Genomic DNA, 16,399 nt, shown 5'->3' on the forward strand with positions numbered 1-16,399 from the left:
ATTTTGTATACGTTGGCTTCAAAAAGGCACAATACAAAGTCTAATTTCACATGAGCCCGCGAACCTAATGACATAGAAGAACACTGCCTTACTATCCATTGTTTTCCCGATGCGTACGGTGCACATGAAAGTTCGACGTTTGACCAGAGTTTGAAATGTAGTATCAATTAGCAATCAGAGACAATCTAAAATAGCTGCACATTAAATGATGTTTTTCCTTACCATTTTCCTTAGGTACAGGAGCAGCACAGAAGTAGCCTTTACAGTCATATATACAACATTTATCTGTTCCTGGACATTCAATGTCACTCCTGCATCCTTGACCAGGATCATTACATCTAAGCAACGACCACCATGGACAACGACCAGGTTTTGTTGCTGATAGAGTTGAATAAGTAGGAGGTCCATAAAATACACCTAACAAAAAAACAGGGTAATACAATTATACTGAGATTGTAGAGTAGTTATAAATTATGCGTTCGGCTTTTGTAGTTTTTCTCTTATTCTCTCTATACGGTGATTGCTTTTTTTTTTTGTTGAACGAAATCATTGCATGTGATATTGTTTTCTCTTAGGCGTAACGAGAGTAACGTTTATTTTAAAAAGCTACAATTTTGTCTATTCTTAGCGTTTTATCTGAGTCAATATAACTTGTAGAGAGAGAAGAAGGAAGCACACCAAGAAGGGAAACCCAACACACACAGTTTTGTTCCAAGCCTATTCATCGTTTCCCGCCAAAAACATGAAAAACATGGAAACAATACCATCAAGAGAAAATGAGCTTTGATGCTATTTTTAGAATCATTGATGCTATTTTTAACTCGTTACCATGCCCGCGCGATAATTATGCTTCCCTTTAATGTCTCGTTTTTGAACATGAAAAGCGCCATATTTCGTTTCGTCCACGACAAAAACACAGACTTTGTTTATTGCAAGACTGGAAGCCGCCTACCCTCAAGAAATCAACCAATCAGGTTCTTCGCTCAAAATATCTCCCAAGCTAAAAATAGCATCAAACTGTGCACATGATGGTTACAAGGCTATATAGGTAGGATTCCTTCTCTTAGTTCATATTCTCTTGATACAATACATATATAACAGATTCATATTTTTAACCATTTATATCACTTACTTACATCAGTAAATAAATAGATGAAGAAAACATAGATTTATATAGATTAGCTGTTAGAATAGTTTTTAGACTTATCAAATTCAGTTACCTTTGTACAATAAAGTCAGAAATAACAAAGAACAAATTGGAACATTTTCTATCCCATTTCCCGAGATTCTTTTGAAACACGGGCTGCGCTAATAAGGTAGCAAATGCTTCTCACTCGATAAAAGTCTACTTTTTGTGACAGCTTTTGTACCTACAATATATATTTGATTTAAGCGCATACACTGAAAGTTCTTGTTTTCAAGCCTAAAATTATAGACAAAACCTTATGGTTTTCTATGAAATTAGTAGGGTTTGGGTACGAGCTAGATTGCTATTTTGGGTGTGGCCTTCGCCTGGCATAACGAGGGGGAAGATAAACTGTTATTTTGTCTTGATTAAAACTATCGCTTCAATTGCAGTTCCAAGGAAGGAATGGCTGATCCTAAATAGATACTCTCTTCGCTGTTCGGCATGACGCTCTAAGACGATTAGTGTGTTAACTCTGAAGCGTCCGCCATTTTGGATTTAGGAAAGCTGACAATGAATATAACAGATTTTTTACCGTTACATCTGACATCCAAAGGCTATCACTGTTTTATATTTTTCATATCAAATGTCTTCTAGCACTTAACGATTCAAAATAGCCTTCAAAGAAAACAACTCTTTAACGCGGTAGGAATTCTTTTCCACATTGTTTTAAATGCATTTGCTGTTTTAAATTACCTTATTTGGTTAGCAACTATTAATACATATATCTAAGCTGCCAAATGGGTAAGTGTTTAGGGTACATGAACTCTTAGCCTTCAGGAAAATAATTTCTAAATATAGCATATTAAATGGTGTTCAGCTTTAACCCCGACCCTATATTAATATACCAGTCCTCGACAAAAGTGAAGGCAACATTATCATAAATAGACCTTAGCTTGTTCACGCGGGCTGATTTCTTAGATAACTAAGATGGCATCTTTTTCACGTAGTAAAAATAGCCTCTACCACCTGAAAGATCATCTCCAGATCAATATATAGAACATCTCCAGATCAATATATCTGGATGTTTTTAATAGTTTGGAATGAAAACTCAAAGATATCGAAGATGAGATCCCATGACTAAAGTATTGGATCGTATTGATGTAACAAAAAATATTAGCCCATCAGAATGGAGAAAATTTGCAAGACTGAGGTGTCACTTATTCTTTTGAAATTTTGGATTTACAGACCATAAATTAAAAAAGCTTTGAGTAATATTAGTAATATTCAATATTATTGTCGAGTATGTTTATATCAGTGTTTCAAATAAATAAAGAATTTTTGCAATGTTTTAATAATGTTTTTTTTTTTTCCAGAATATATATGTATTTTTCATATTTTATAATATCAAGATAGCGTCAAATTTTAGAATATTTTCGAGTCTTTAATGATATGTTTGTAAAGCGCTGTTGGACTACTGGAAGTAGCGCTATATATTAAATATTTATTTTTATTTTTATTATTATTTCAGATTAGCTGGATAAATCTCATCTCATCAGATTTTTTTTCCTTTTTTTTTTTTTTTTTGATTTTCATTCAAAACTATTAGAAATATCCAGATAGGCTGATTTGAACATGTCAGGTGATTTAGGCTTCTCTCGAGCGAATTCGCCAATCACTATTCAGCTACTTTCCGGAGTTTTCAGCTCGAAAAACAACAGCTTTTTCTTGAAAATAAAATTTATACTTGCAAAGATTCACTAAATATCTTTTATAAATGATATTTTTCGTTGTCGTTGAAGAAAGATATTTTCTTTTAACGAGAGATCAGAAAATACTAGGCAACTTTCGTTGAGGCAAACAATGATAGATTAGATTCTAAACCATTTGGTGATGTTTCGTGTGGTAGACGTCTTCGATCTGTTTGAATTCAAGAGCGTGTTATAATCATCGTGGGAAAAAAAGAAAGTTTGTTTTGGAATTAGGAAACACCTCTGGCACTATCTGGCAATCTCTCTTTACAACTGCGGGACTCCATGACAATTCAATAAGTTTATCTTTCGTCTATCTATCAAATGATCATCGAATCAAAATTTGTTAATTTGAAAAAGTCACTGCGCGTCCCAAAAATTAAATCATCAAGTTAAAACAACTCGGAGGGGAAGGGGGCTACTCCCATCTATCGAAGGGCGTTCATAACTGCCTTAGGTCACTCCCTCTTCAGTTTAAAGGGCAAAAAAGAAAAGGTGTTGGTTTTCGGCAAATGCAGTATCTTCGAACGACTAACGTCCGAAACGTCAATTTCACAAAGCTTTTTACAGTGATTCAATTTATCCACAAGTTCTAAAGTTTTGTTCAGAAACACCTACGCAGTCCACGCTACTTCTACTAGTTATCACCACTCGTTTATCTTTGAGGGACGCGATTGGGGGTTGATTGGGGGTTTATTTGTTGATAATCCCCGCCCTTTCTACAGAGCTGTATCCAGTTACCATTTGAGTCAGTACATGGATCAATTCCATATACAGAACTTATCTTACTAAGGATGTAGTTATCTTTACTTAAGCCAAAAAAAAAAAAGAAGAAGAAGAAAGAAAGAAAGAAAGAAAGGATTTCATATCAGTGCTCGACAATAGCGAGGTCAGACTTCAAGGCGTTAAACGTTGAGTTTCTACTGAATGTCCTGAATGTAGCCCGTTTGTATTTTACGCCACAGGTGAATATTTATAGCGTGAAGGGGCGGGCGGGCGTAAGATGGCATGTGCAGTTAGCCTGGGCTACGATCATGTTTCACGTGAGACGTACAATAAAATGCCTCTAGCCCTTTCTCTGATTTTCGTTTTCCTTCCTTCGTTTTCTTTCCCTCTTTTCTCTTTCTTTTTTTGTTTCCCCCTTATACTCTCTCTTACGATCTTCCTTTTCTTTGTCCCTTTCATAATTTCATTTTGTCCCTCTCGCTGCCGTTTCTCTTTTCTTTGTTTTCAATTTTAATCTTAGCCTTTTTTCCTTTTCGTCTTCTATCGCGGTATTTTGTATATTATTCTTTCAGCTCCCCTTTGCCCTCCAATTTCCTGTTTTGCGTAGGAGTGAAACATAACTTGGCTGTTTTACAGGAAATTAATCTTCGACTATTATCCTCTTTTGATTGATAAAAAAGTATGTTAAAGTAAAGCAGATGAATGTCCTTAGTAAGTTCTTAATCTAAATTTCTTACTAGCGATAACATTACAGTCTGGATGATTCGAAACTCCCTTTGCTTATTGATCTTCGATCGTTAGATAGTTTGTTGGGTTATCTTAACGCGGCCTAAGGGACAAAGCAATCGATTGTTAATTTCAAATGTAAATGTAAATTGTCACTATAAAAGACGATGAAAGCGAGCTTAGGAACATAGGGGCAACCAAGTGCTTCTCTAGTGCACCCTCTGGCGTTGATCAAGTGCTTATCTCATGAGCCTCTTACTCTTAAAGATCCCAGCACATTTAAAACACGTATTTCCTCTGATAAACACCGCACACACACACGGACAAAAGAACGTGCCTGGTTCTAATCATGTCTGGCCAGACCTGGGATTTAGTATCACCATGGTATCTCGTTGCATGTCGGACATTCCATGGCTTTGTAGCTTTAAAACAGCCATTCTTCTGCCATGCAACACATTTTGAAGATAATTGTTCTGCCAGATGTTGTTATAGACTGCTCTTTTTTCCAGTTTTTACTTGTAATTAATTGTAGTACTTAGAGATCTACTTATATAACTAATGAAGCATCTAGACTGATCGGAAGGGCGAAATTCTCAAACCCTAGATAGTAAAAGCCTCAAGTCAATAAAATGGGCGGCTTAAAGGGTGACATGCACTGCCATTGCTCTGTCTCTTACCGCTGTTTAGTTCGTGCATGGGATCGCGGTTCGATTCCCCGACTTATGCACATACTAATAATAGGTGTAAAAGTAGTAATGGGCGTAAAATATCATCTGATCGCAAGACTAAGACAAACGCCGACAAGACACCTTAAGGGCAATGATAGTCACAACTGCTAAATCAAATTACTTATCTGAAGCATTCCTTGTGCATATTGACCAGTGATGAATTAATAATATATCTATAATCGAATATTTAATATCACATAGTAGACAAAACGACCTTTATGAATCCAAATCTCATCGCTCTGACAGCAGCATCAAACTTTTTAAGATTTTAGTAAATTAAAAGAAAAGAAAATGAACAATAAAATCTTAACTTATACATCTTTTAAGTCATAGAACAGTAGATGAACATTTGGAAATTTCCAATACAACATACATGCGTTTAAATAATTTTTTTTTCTCGTCGACTTTGCCAGATTTGCTAAATATTGAGATGCTTTCTGGAATGACAATGCTGCTTATTAGTTTAAAATTCAAAACTCTCCCCACTGTCTTGCTCGTTTTTATTTTTTATTTTTTACTCTATTCGACTTGAATAAGCCTTTTCATAGTTTAAGAATCGATTCCACTGCGCATGCGATTTTATCCCGAATTTCTCACCTTCTTTTGTTTAATTAAGAACAAAAGAAGGTTTAGACAAAAGAAGGTAGAAATTCGAGATAAAATCGCATGCGCATGTCCTTTTTCCAGTAGGGTTCGTCAGGTCTCTCCCTTAATTCGTGGATTTCTCTTGGTTCTCCGATTTTTCTCCTCTGGCAACACCAAACACGGTCTGTGAATTAGGCTAAGCGTTGCACTGAAAATGATCAGCCCGCAGAGGCTTTTTCGAGGCATTAATAAAATTCGAAAGGCCAGTCAAAAAATAAATAGAAGTAATAAACAAATAAATATTAATGAAATATTAAGAATAAAAATAAATTACATTTGAATTTCTTAAAAACAATTGAGTTTCAATAAACGAAATGGTTAAAACACTAGTTGCTACTTCAATGAAAAAAGAGGGTTATAGAGGTTTGGCACCATCACGTGACAAAAGCAATGTTAGATGGCAGGAACAATAATACAATCATTTTACATGAGAAACGATTCATTTGCCGAGGTTTTTCTTGTTATGCCATCTAACCACAGGCAGCCCAAATTGTTTTATGGGAGCTGGCACGTGATGGTGCAAAGCCTCTATTTAAAAAAAGTCGCGGGAAATACTAGGTACCGTGATACAATTCGTAATAAGACCCTCTTTTTCAGTGGACAGGAAAACTATAATCAACACATTTTACTTAACAGTAGAATAGCCCTGATAACAGAAGAGGACGGATGAGCAAATTTAAATTTCTCCAATACCCCGAGGGATTAATGCCAAAGAAAAAAAACAACATTAGTTGCCAAAAAGTGTTGAGATAAGAGTTAAATAACAGTGGGTTTGGCTTAAGCCGGCTGAGTAGAGTTTGATCATATTTTAATCTTAGAAGAAAATTAATTCCTTGATGGTCTTCTTTCATTCTTTCATTATTCTTTCTTTTAGTTGCACTTCGTTCCGTTCCTTTCTGTTTCTTACCGTTTCATTTCTATATTTCCCCTTTATACTTCTGTGTTCTTATTTCTTTTTCGCTCTCACTTTGCTCTCTCTTTCCTTCTTTCTTTTAGTCTTTTCTTCGTTTTCCTCTTCTCTCCTTGCTTCATTGTTTTCCTCCGTTTCTTTCCGTGCCTTGCCTCTTCTTTCCTAAATCAGGTATCCTAAAGTTGCTTGCCGTGACACTTGATTCCCAACCAGCGGTTCGATAGAAATACGAAAGTCTCCATCTGTGTCTGTTTTTAAAAATTCGCTGAAGACACATTTGTTTAAGTTAGCTTTTAATTTATAATTTTACAATTAGTACAATTTTTATTGTTTTGTTTCACATATTTTGATACCTCAATTTTTATTTAGCTTAGTTAATTATGTATTATTTTTTATTAGTGAGCGCTCTGAGCAATTAGTGGATTTAGCGCTATATAAACAAATATTATTATTATTATATGTATAAAACGTTTTCGTAACAACATTTACGATATCTTTCTCATCATTCGCAAACAATTATCAAAATAAAATGAATACATTTTACACGGTAACCATTATAGAACCAGAATATTAATTCTATCTGGGTAACAAGAATAGGGAACTGCGTAATATGCGAAAAGCTGACGGTCGTTGACAATTATCTTTGATAGGAAACTCCTGATCACGTTGACGTCCGTGGCACTTATAATTACTACATCCACTTATCAACATTCTTTAGATTTTCTCCTATCAGTAAACCTTTCTCAAATAAAGGATACCAAAAAGGAATCTGGAAATGATCTTTCTGATGGCATACATCCCGGGGAATTTCCTGGCTGTTGTCAATGGGCAGCAGGTCATACTAGGTCCTATTTAGCTTTATATTGATTTTTTTTTTGGTGCTATGCGAAGTGTAACGTATATACAACGTTGTCTGGGTTGTAACTCTATAGCGTCTTAAGCAAACACATCTCAAGGTCATTATAAGGCTATGAATGGCTTCCGGAGAAATAGTAAAATCAATCTACAATATTGTTAAGAAAAACAGAACCAAGAATTCTATGTAAAAGTCAGACAAAGGTTTAAAAAAAAAATAAAAAAAAAAAAAAGAAAAGAAGAAGAAAACTATAAGAAAAAAAAAAACAATTCGCAAAAATATTCGAATTTGTACTATAAGGTGAAAAAGAAAAGCAATGTCATCACAGTCTGCCTTACGATATTGTTGACCAACTTCACTTACAATAAAGCTCAGAATGACTTCGAATGGAATCAAGATTTGAACGGAAATTCGTATCGAAGCTTTGGTAGGAAAGTTTTGGAAGGACCAAGCAAACGTTCCCAAACAACCTTTTTAATTTCGGCCTAGTGCAAATGCACATCTCATCAGATAAATTATAGCTGGATAGCAATCAATACGGGAGCTGTTTAGAAGGACCAGATGTCAAAGAACGATCAGGCGACAGGCCAGCGTTTCAAATTTCAGGTCAAGTTTTTTGCCGATGCCACATGGAGTTGCTAAAAAACCTTTATAAAAAACATTTTATTGCTTGCATATTTTTAAGGACGTAAAACACTGATGTCAATAAATCTTTAATACCGTAACATAGAATTTTATTAGTTGTATTTAATATATTAATATATTATTCTGCTTTATCTTGCTTCGATATTTTGGTTGGCAACATCTTCACGCCAAGGTTAGAACAAATGTAGGCAAGATTCCAAAAATAATGATTTAATATAAAGACTGAGTGTTTAGTCTTCTGGAACCAAACCCTTAACTAAAGATAATCGAAAGAGATTTTCTGAAAATTCGCAATGATTGGACCTTATTTGGATTTCCCGAATAACGAAGAGAGAGTTCCGCAATCAGTGATCATAACGTATTTAGGACATAAAAGGTTCGTATTAAAGACACCTTAAGGCCATATTTAGTTTCAGTAAGAATCATTTCATCGTCAACCTAAAGTAACATGGTACCATAGAAGCTGAAGAACGATTGCTTAGAGTTTGTATAAATTCTAAGAGTGGACGTTATATTATCATGACTCAGTGATCAATTATAGGCACTCTTTTGAAGAATACGAACGCCAATATCATTGAATTGGAAGAGACAAACTTTCCTGTGAAGCTGGGCAAGCTAGCTATGCTACGGCATCAAGTATTCTTGGCGTTCTAAAACGAATTATTTCACCATAGGCGCAGAGAGAGCCAATTATACGAACGCATTTATAGCTGAGTTCAAGGGGATGTTGGGGCAATAATTTTGGCACGATTCGAAAGTGGGGATCTACCGTTAAGTACTTTTTACAAATACATAATAAAATTTACAAACGCTAATTAATATATTATTTAAGGCTCGATTACTTCCAAAAAGGGATCTTTGCGAGAGGAAAAAAGTCCCTAGTTGTGTTGCAATTTGGATCAGAGATGTATGCTGACTGCCTGACGTGCAGGAAATATTATATTTTGAAACTGTGCTGTTTATTTGTTTTAAGATCAGATCATTTCTTCGGTGCCAACCAAGAACACGCTATTTAAACGTACCGTTGCCAATAAAGTCAAAAGTAAAGGTTAAGTAAAAACTAGGGTTTTTTATATGAAGAAAATAGTTTATCACTATTTTGAGCAAGATTAAAGTTATAACTTGCAGAGAGATGACCTTGATGTAGAAGAAATTATGTTTTACTCCAGTATATTCTTTGAGCTGTTACATAAGACCTTCACAGGGCAGGCTCGATAGTGAGGTAAAACTTGAACATCCAGAGCAAATACGGAATATCTTTACATATTTGTCCTTAATTTATGAATCCGAAGAAGTTGTTCAAACTACGCGGGGGTAAAAGGACCTCTAAACTTGATTTGCAGTTGCTCGGCACGATCAAAGTTAATTGACTATCGATGTGGAAACAAAAGGTACCTCAGTTAACTTACCTTCTCCTACGTGGAGAAAGATCCCCAGTAAAAGAACTGAACAGCAAAGGCGCATTTTTGCTTGATTCACCTCGCCTTCACAAAGACATGTTATCAGAAGGAGCTCGAGAGTGAACTGAATACCAGTGAAGTCATAGACGATCTTTATCCATGTCAAGTTAAATCATTAAGGTTTCAGACAGTATTGGGTTACTATAAAGAGGAGTGGCAAGAGACAGGACTCGCTGTTGAGCCACATTCATCGTAGTCAAGTCCCAGTGACATAAATACATACATACATTTACAATATAGTTTACCATATAATATTTTTCTTAAAATTTAATTGGCTAAGTTCGCGATGTATTTAGCTTCAATGTCAATCAAGGCTTTATTAGAAAATATCACTGTGAAGTACCAAGTATTGCAGTTTAGTGGGGTCACCGAAATGTGCAAGGTTATCAGTTTCATTTAATGTTTAACCACTGCATGCTTCCTCGTAAATTTGCGCGTGGGCCAATTGAAATTGACTAATAGTCCCCTTAACAGTTCCCTGCGCCATCTTGAATGGTAGCCGTGCCTTATATCTATTCACTTGTTTGATGAAGTTAAATTAATTGTGAATAGACCTATTTGTCTTGGTGCAATGCTTACCCCCTTTTTTAGAGAATAAGATGCTTTGTATAGGCTGTATTCATATTTCTATATATGTGTCTTCTCATGCACAACCGTTAGATAAAGAAACGATACTCTTGGGAATGAGAATAGGAAAGCATTGCATCAAGACAAATTGATCTATTTCCGCAAATATTCATAATGCTCTTAAGTATCTTGGCTAAACAGTTTATCCCAGATCAAACTAACTATTCTATTACATTTAATATATATATAAACTGAAAATGAGAGTTCATTTGAGCTTCATTCATGATGGGGTCACAGGTGTCTCTCTTCTATATATCCTCTTTCATCTTCCAAGAAGAAGAAGAAGAAGAAGAAAAATATATCGTCAACAAACATTGTGATAAAAGGGTATATTTTCTCTGCTCTGTCTCTGATAACTGATATAACTGGCATTTGACAGGCTAATTGCATATTTTCCCCTCTGGGTCCCCTGCACTATTTTTGGAATTACAATGCATTATAAAGCACGACTTCTATCACTAATAACCGACTGTACTTCAAGATTGGTCAATCGACAAGATGGCGTAATTTTTGACCCTTGGCGAACGTACAATACTCTTAGCTTCCGTACCGTCAATCAAGTCTCAGGTTTAACTAAAATGGTGCAGATTGATTATCTCTCTGCAAAATTGTGTCACATAAGCCGTTTGTAATTGAAGTTAACTAGTGGCAAAGCAATCAACACTAAACAAGAAAGTAAGGACAAAAGATTGGATCAGTTGAAGGGAGAAAAAAGATGATATCAACTCAACATATATTCCAAACAAGAAACAGCTGCCTCGTGTGTTCGTGATATATTTATCAGACGATCTCTGCTCGATGGTCTACATAGTTGCGAGACTTAAAAGGCCACGGAAGATGCTGGACCGCATTACACCAAAGAGAAGAAAATAAATTAATAAAGCTATCTTGTAAAATTATTCTGTGGCTATATTTTGTACTTATTTGAGGTTCTATTTAATAATTTCAATTCACATTATAATAACACCAAAACTAGCTGTTATGCAACAACATAACTTATCTCGTAAAATTCTTACAGAAAAGACAACATACGCTATTAGTGCGCCGCAATACTCGGTCGTGTGTTCTATTCATACTTGCAGTTAAATGTTAGATAATTTGGTCATTGGCATGGTAAAGTTTGTTTGCCTTTGGAATTTGGCATGCACGACAGGTATGAGTGAAAACCCAAATCAACAAGTTGAGGCGTCTGAAACATAACCTTGAGATGAGCTGTATCAGTAATCATGCAAAGTGGATGGAATTTGGGATAATAACCTGAATATCCACCCTCCCTTGACTGATTTATTGCAGGGCTAGAAAGTACAAAGTAAGCAGGCCTTACGTGTACTTGCAAGGCAGTAACTGAAACTTGAAAAACTTGTGGGGAGGGGGTACAAAGTCCCTTATTAACACGTGATCCCGGCCAGTTGTTAAAGAACATGGTCCTCAATGAAGTTGGTTTCATTAATAATTATTTAACTCGAAAATAATTGCAGCCCATGTAGGATTCAAAGAAGTAAACGTCCCCTCAGTAGTCCAAGCTGGTAGGTCTAAATGTAGATCTATTAAACGGCACCCGTGCATGATCATCATGGAACAAATAGACCTCTTTTTGGGCGTAATGGTTTTTCCATTTCAGACCTAGTGTCATTCTCTTGAGAATAAGATTCTGTGTTTGCGTTGTAGCCATATTCACGTGTCTTCTGATGTACCACCGTTGAACGAAGAAATGATACTCTAGGGAATGACACGTGGTCTGAAATGGGAAAACATCATGTGAGACCACGTGTCATTCTCTTGAGAATAAGATTCTTCGTTGAGTGGTATCCAATGGCATGTGTTTTATCAAATCAAATTTTAACAAGGAAATAATGATACTCTAGAGAATGACACAATACGCCCAAGCTAAAGTTATCTATTACAGGGATTTAGTTTTCTTGAAACTGTTCCAGACCACACAGCTGTGGGAAACGGTTATCCCATGATTTTCAACTACCACACAAGAATCACGACATATAAACGTATCTTGCTGACCCAAATCTACTAATATACTGGGCTAAAGGAGAATAGATAATGTCTTTAAAAAATTCAAATCTAAAAAAAAGTTTTAAAAGCAAGCAAAGTATTCAAGAATATAAATATTCATAAAAATGACATAAGAGGCTTCTAGTCTGAAATCTGACACTGTTATGCGATTCCAGGCATTGATTATTTGAATATAGTGTTTTTTTAAATTATTATTTTGTTTTCACGGAATTTGAATTAATCATCGGTTTCCTGCTCAGACTGTAAAACTCGTGAGCGTAATAGCAGAGATACCAGACTGTCGTTATATGTCTGTTACCTACAGTAGGATCTGAAGAGGTATTTTGTTATTCATCATCTTTCTTCCAACAACACTCAAGCATTCCCTTTATACTACTCCAATATCCTCTTGCGTCCACAGGAATCCCAAAACACTCGTCTTTACAGAGTCTGGAGGGAAAAGTGGGGTGAGATAAACTGGTATGTCTGTATCGTCTGTAGGCAGGGACGGATCCAGGGGTGGCGAATGTGGCTAGCCACCCCCCGCCCGGCCCCCCTCCCTTTTGTTCAAATGTCTCAATCATCCTTAGAAAGACACCCCCTTTAAAATTATATTTCAGGAAGTATTTTAAAAAGGTTAACCCGAAATACGACTCCATTTTTAAGCCATTATAGAACTTTCGGCGATGTAACGAAAATGCTTTTGATTGGTTAATAGCAACCGGAAGTGCGTGCGCGAGATCACCTGGTAGTCACTACTAAGGGTTGAAAATGTATTCAAAATAACTCAATCAAGCTGCTGGACGTCACAACCAATAAATAAAAATATTCTAAATTGATGCACTGATCAGTTTAACTTTACCCTTTCAGTATTGCGTGTGCAGTCATTAAACAATTCATTAACACCTGCGGGGGGATGAATTATCTCGCTTTAAGTTTCTATCATCTTGAGTGATACTCTCGTCCCTCCATTGCAGACGGCAAGAAAGGGAAGTCCACTCGGCTTGCACAAGAGCTTTAGCCAACACTAACTTCTTTCTATAATAACGACGTTATAATCATTTCATGAGTATTCAAGCGTAGTCGTTTAATATAAAGTAAAGTATGTGTACTAACTGAAACATAGAAACCGTATTAAAGGGAATAACGTGTAAAAAGAGGTCAATTTCTTCGCTAAAGAAATTGTGAAGAACGTAACGTCTTTGTCAGCTGCAATCAGATCGTATTCACTGACGTCATTGTAGAATTTTCCTGGCCTTATATTAAAGATGATTGAATGAAAGGTCTTGTACCCGAACTAGAGATCAAAACAATGTTTCTCAACTAAACTTTGAGATGTAAGAAGCTTTTGATACTGAGATATAAACGATCAAATGTGCTCATTATTTAATATGAATTTATGTGTCAGGCCATCTTGGTGCACCTCGTGGTGCTCCAAGATGGCGGCCAAAACCGAGGATGAAAAGCACGTTCAATAATATTGTGAATACCTTATTTTCTCCTTAAAAATATCCATCAAAACAAAGTTACTGTAAGTTATTATGGTCTACGCTATTTTTGACCACTCTTCCCAGTATTTAATAGCTATCTTTCCCATGCTTCAGTGTTCATTAATTGTCCCGGGGGGGGGGGGGGGGGGGGGTACTTCCCTATATTTTCCCTATAGGGTATGGTTTTTCGGCTTTTGGGTCTGGGGTAGGGTATCATTTTTTGACATTTTGTCTGGGATAGGGTATCATTTTAGTCTGGGATAGGCGGTTAACGATTTGGTCGTTTTTGTCTGGCAAATAAGCTACGCTTTCTGCCGACACAAAAACAATAAATATGTTAGTAAATATTGATTGCAATCGATTGTAAAAACGTATTTTCCGTCTTTTAGTCTGGGATAGGGTGTACAATTCTTAGTTTTAGTCTGGGGTAGGGTATGTAAAATCAAAATTTTAGGTCTGGGATAGGGTCAGGGTTTTGAGGTCTTGGCGGCACACCCCTACCCAAGTTGGGGAGGTAGTATACCCCCCCCCCCCCGGGTTAATTGTATAACGTCTTTCTTCGACTTTGCGTCGAGTACTTTAATGATACCCGGTATAGGTATTACACTTAAATGATTTCTTTTCGTTAAAAAGGCAGATATTTTGAGAAATGCAATGTAATTATTTACGAGTTTAAGATATCCCAGTGGGGCACAAACGTAATCAGCGCATTGACCTTAGAAATAGATTTTCATCACCAAGGCGCATATTTGATGATTACTTTATGAATTAAGTGCATCACCTAATCATACTCATTACGAACCCTCAATCAACGTAACATTCCTTTGGCACCATTGTGAAACTTTACTAGAGTACATACCATACATCCGTGAAAAAGTAAAATAACAAAATTGTATGAATTAATGCACAGTTTGTAAGTCAACGTAGGTCTACTGAACTTAATAATTTGTGCAATTTCTTATATGTTATTCTACTACTTCCAAAATGCTTTGCGTAACATTAAAAAAAAAAATTCTCATGGAAAGCATGTTTTGCTGGATACCAGTTTTGCTGGATACCAGGGGCGGATAAAGGATTTAGAAAAAAAAAAAAAAAAGGAGGGGTAGGGGAGGGTGGATAACTTTTAAAAATTTGATCTTTTGAGCCTTCTTTTCGCAGTGCAAAGGGAAAAAATGATTAAATTATAACATACCGTGTACTCGTTGGAAAAAAATTGCTCATACACTTGGAATATTTGCTCTTTTCGGTCTTTTTCCTCTCTTTCCAAAGCAAAAGGTTGTTCTTAAAAGTAAAGTTATATAGCACAAGTAAACTGGGTGACAAAACATCCTAAATGACCCGTAAATCTTCTGTTCTTCGCGAACTACTATACTAGCGTGTTTTCGAGGGTACGAAACATAAGAAACCATTAAAGGCAAATGTATAGCCAACAGATAGTATGAGCTTATAAAATCAGCGAAAATACGGTTCTAAATTTTAACAAATTCCTGTGAATTATGTACCAAAATGTTCAGGAAAGCCCGAAGTTTTCAAATCCACTTCTGTTTTTTTGACAGGTTCTGTTTTATTTCAAGGAGAGACGATTTTCTAGCTTGACCCCGGTTATGTCATGCATTTCTCTTGTAAACTACATCCAATAGCGTACATTCAACTCGAAAAGTACGGTGGTTTTTTCAATAGAACTCAATCTAAACCATATAATACAGTCCGTGAATAGTTGAATTAACTGAATCCACTTCTGTTTTTTGCCTAGATAGTCATTATTTTAAGAAAAGATCCAAAAACCGTGTTTTTGAGACATAATTTGTATGGGTTCACATGAGGGGGCGTGAGCTTGAAATCGTAGCTGACCAAATGTTAACAGATTTTTTCTGATGGCATACTTGTGAATGCAGCTAAATTTTGACTCTTGACATATTTTGTAGTTAGATGCAATCATATTCTTTCTTCTATTTTCCTAAAAATATTCACCTTTACTTTAAATAGGGGGTGCAAATCCACCCATTCCTACCCTCACCCCCACCCCCCCTGTATCCGCCCCTGGATGCATATACTTGACATAATTCCTTATCGACTGGTATTTTTCATTACTATAGATTAGACTGTGAGATGCAGTTATCTAAACTTTCATCTCATCACTAAAACCAATATATATTCTGATTGTTTTACTAACAAATCAAGGCTCTGACACAGAGCTCTGGCTCTGAAAGGTTCTAGTCAGCGAGATAGCTTTTTAAATCTACTAAAATACAATCTCGCTTATCAAGTTTTCGTTGCTATTTTATTCTCTTTCAACTTAACCAGAAAAGCAATTCATCCAAAATGTAAAAAAAAAAAAACCCCTATACTTCAATACTTCACTTCCTTTGTTCTAGAAAGGTATAGAATTCGCGATGGACGTCATTTTCCTGCGTTTTTTAAAAATACTACAAAAGCTTATCGGTCAAGGTTAGAGTTTGAAGACAATGACGGGGTTTCTATTTTGCTATTAGCATAACGTCAAAGTAAAATGCCTTCGGGATCTTAGAAGTTCATCGTCACTAATACATTTCAGGGGAGGTTTACCATGATTAAGACATGTATTTTACTCCCGTCCACTAAACTCTTTCAACCATTCTTGTTATATAGACATTTTTTTCTAACAACAAGCTCCCAAGCCCAAAAAGAGGGCCACAAGCACCCAAATCATCCCCCCCCCCCCT

General features: G+C 36.0%; 1 protein-coding gene across 7 annotated transcripts in view; it reads right to left on the minus strand.

Moving 5' to 3' along the window:
- LOC116307005 (uncharacterized) overlaps nt 1–9,640 on the minus strand; it is a 130,204-nt gene extending 120,564 nt beyond the window's left edge. For all 7 annotated transcript variants that reach the window (XM_089025481.1, XM_089025480.1, XM_089025477.1 and 4 more), the window contains exons 1-2: nt 9,523–9,640; nt 223–417 (exon numbers count right to left, since the gene is read on the minus strand). In XM_089025481.1, coding sequence (XP_088881607.1) covers nt 223–417; nt 9,523–9,577 — 250 coding nt within the window. In that variant the 5' untranslated portion in view covers nt 9,578–9,640. The remainder of the gene's footprint in view (nt 1–222; nt 418–9,522) is intronic.
- Between the last annotated feature and the right edge of the window lie 6,759 nt (nt 9,641–16,399).

Source organism: Actinia tenebrosa, unplaced genomic scaffold, assembly GCF_029948245.1.
Source record: "Actinia tenebrosa isolate PJP-AT-01 unplaced genomic scaffold, QUT_ActTen_1.0 utg344__unscaffolded, whole genome shotgun sequence".
Lineage (NCBI taxonomy): Eukaryota > Metazoa > Cnidaria > Anthozoa > Actiniaria > Actiniidae > Actinia > Actinia tenebrosa.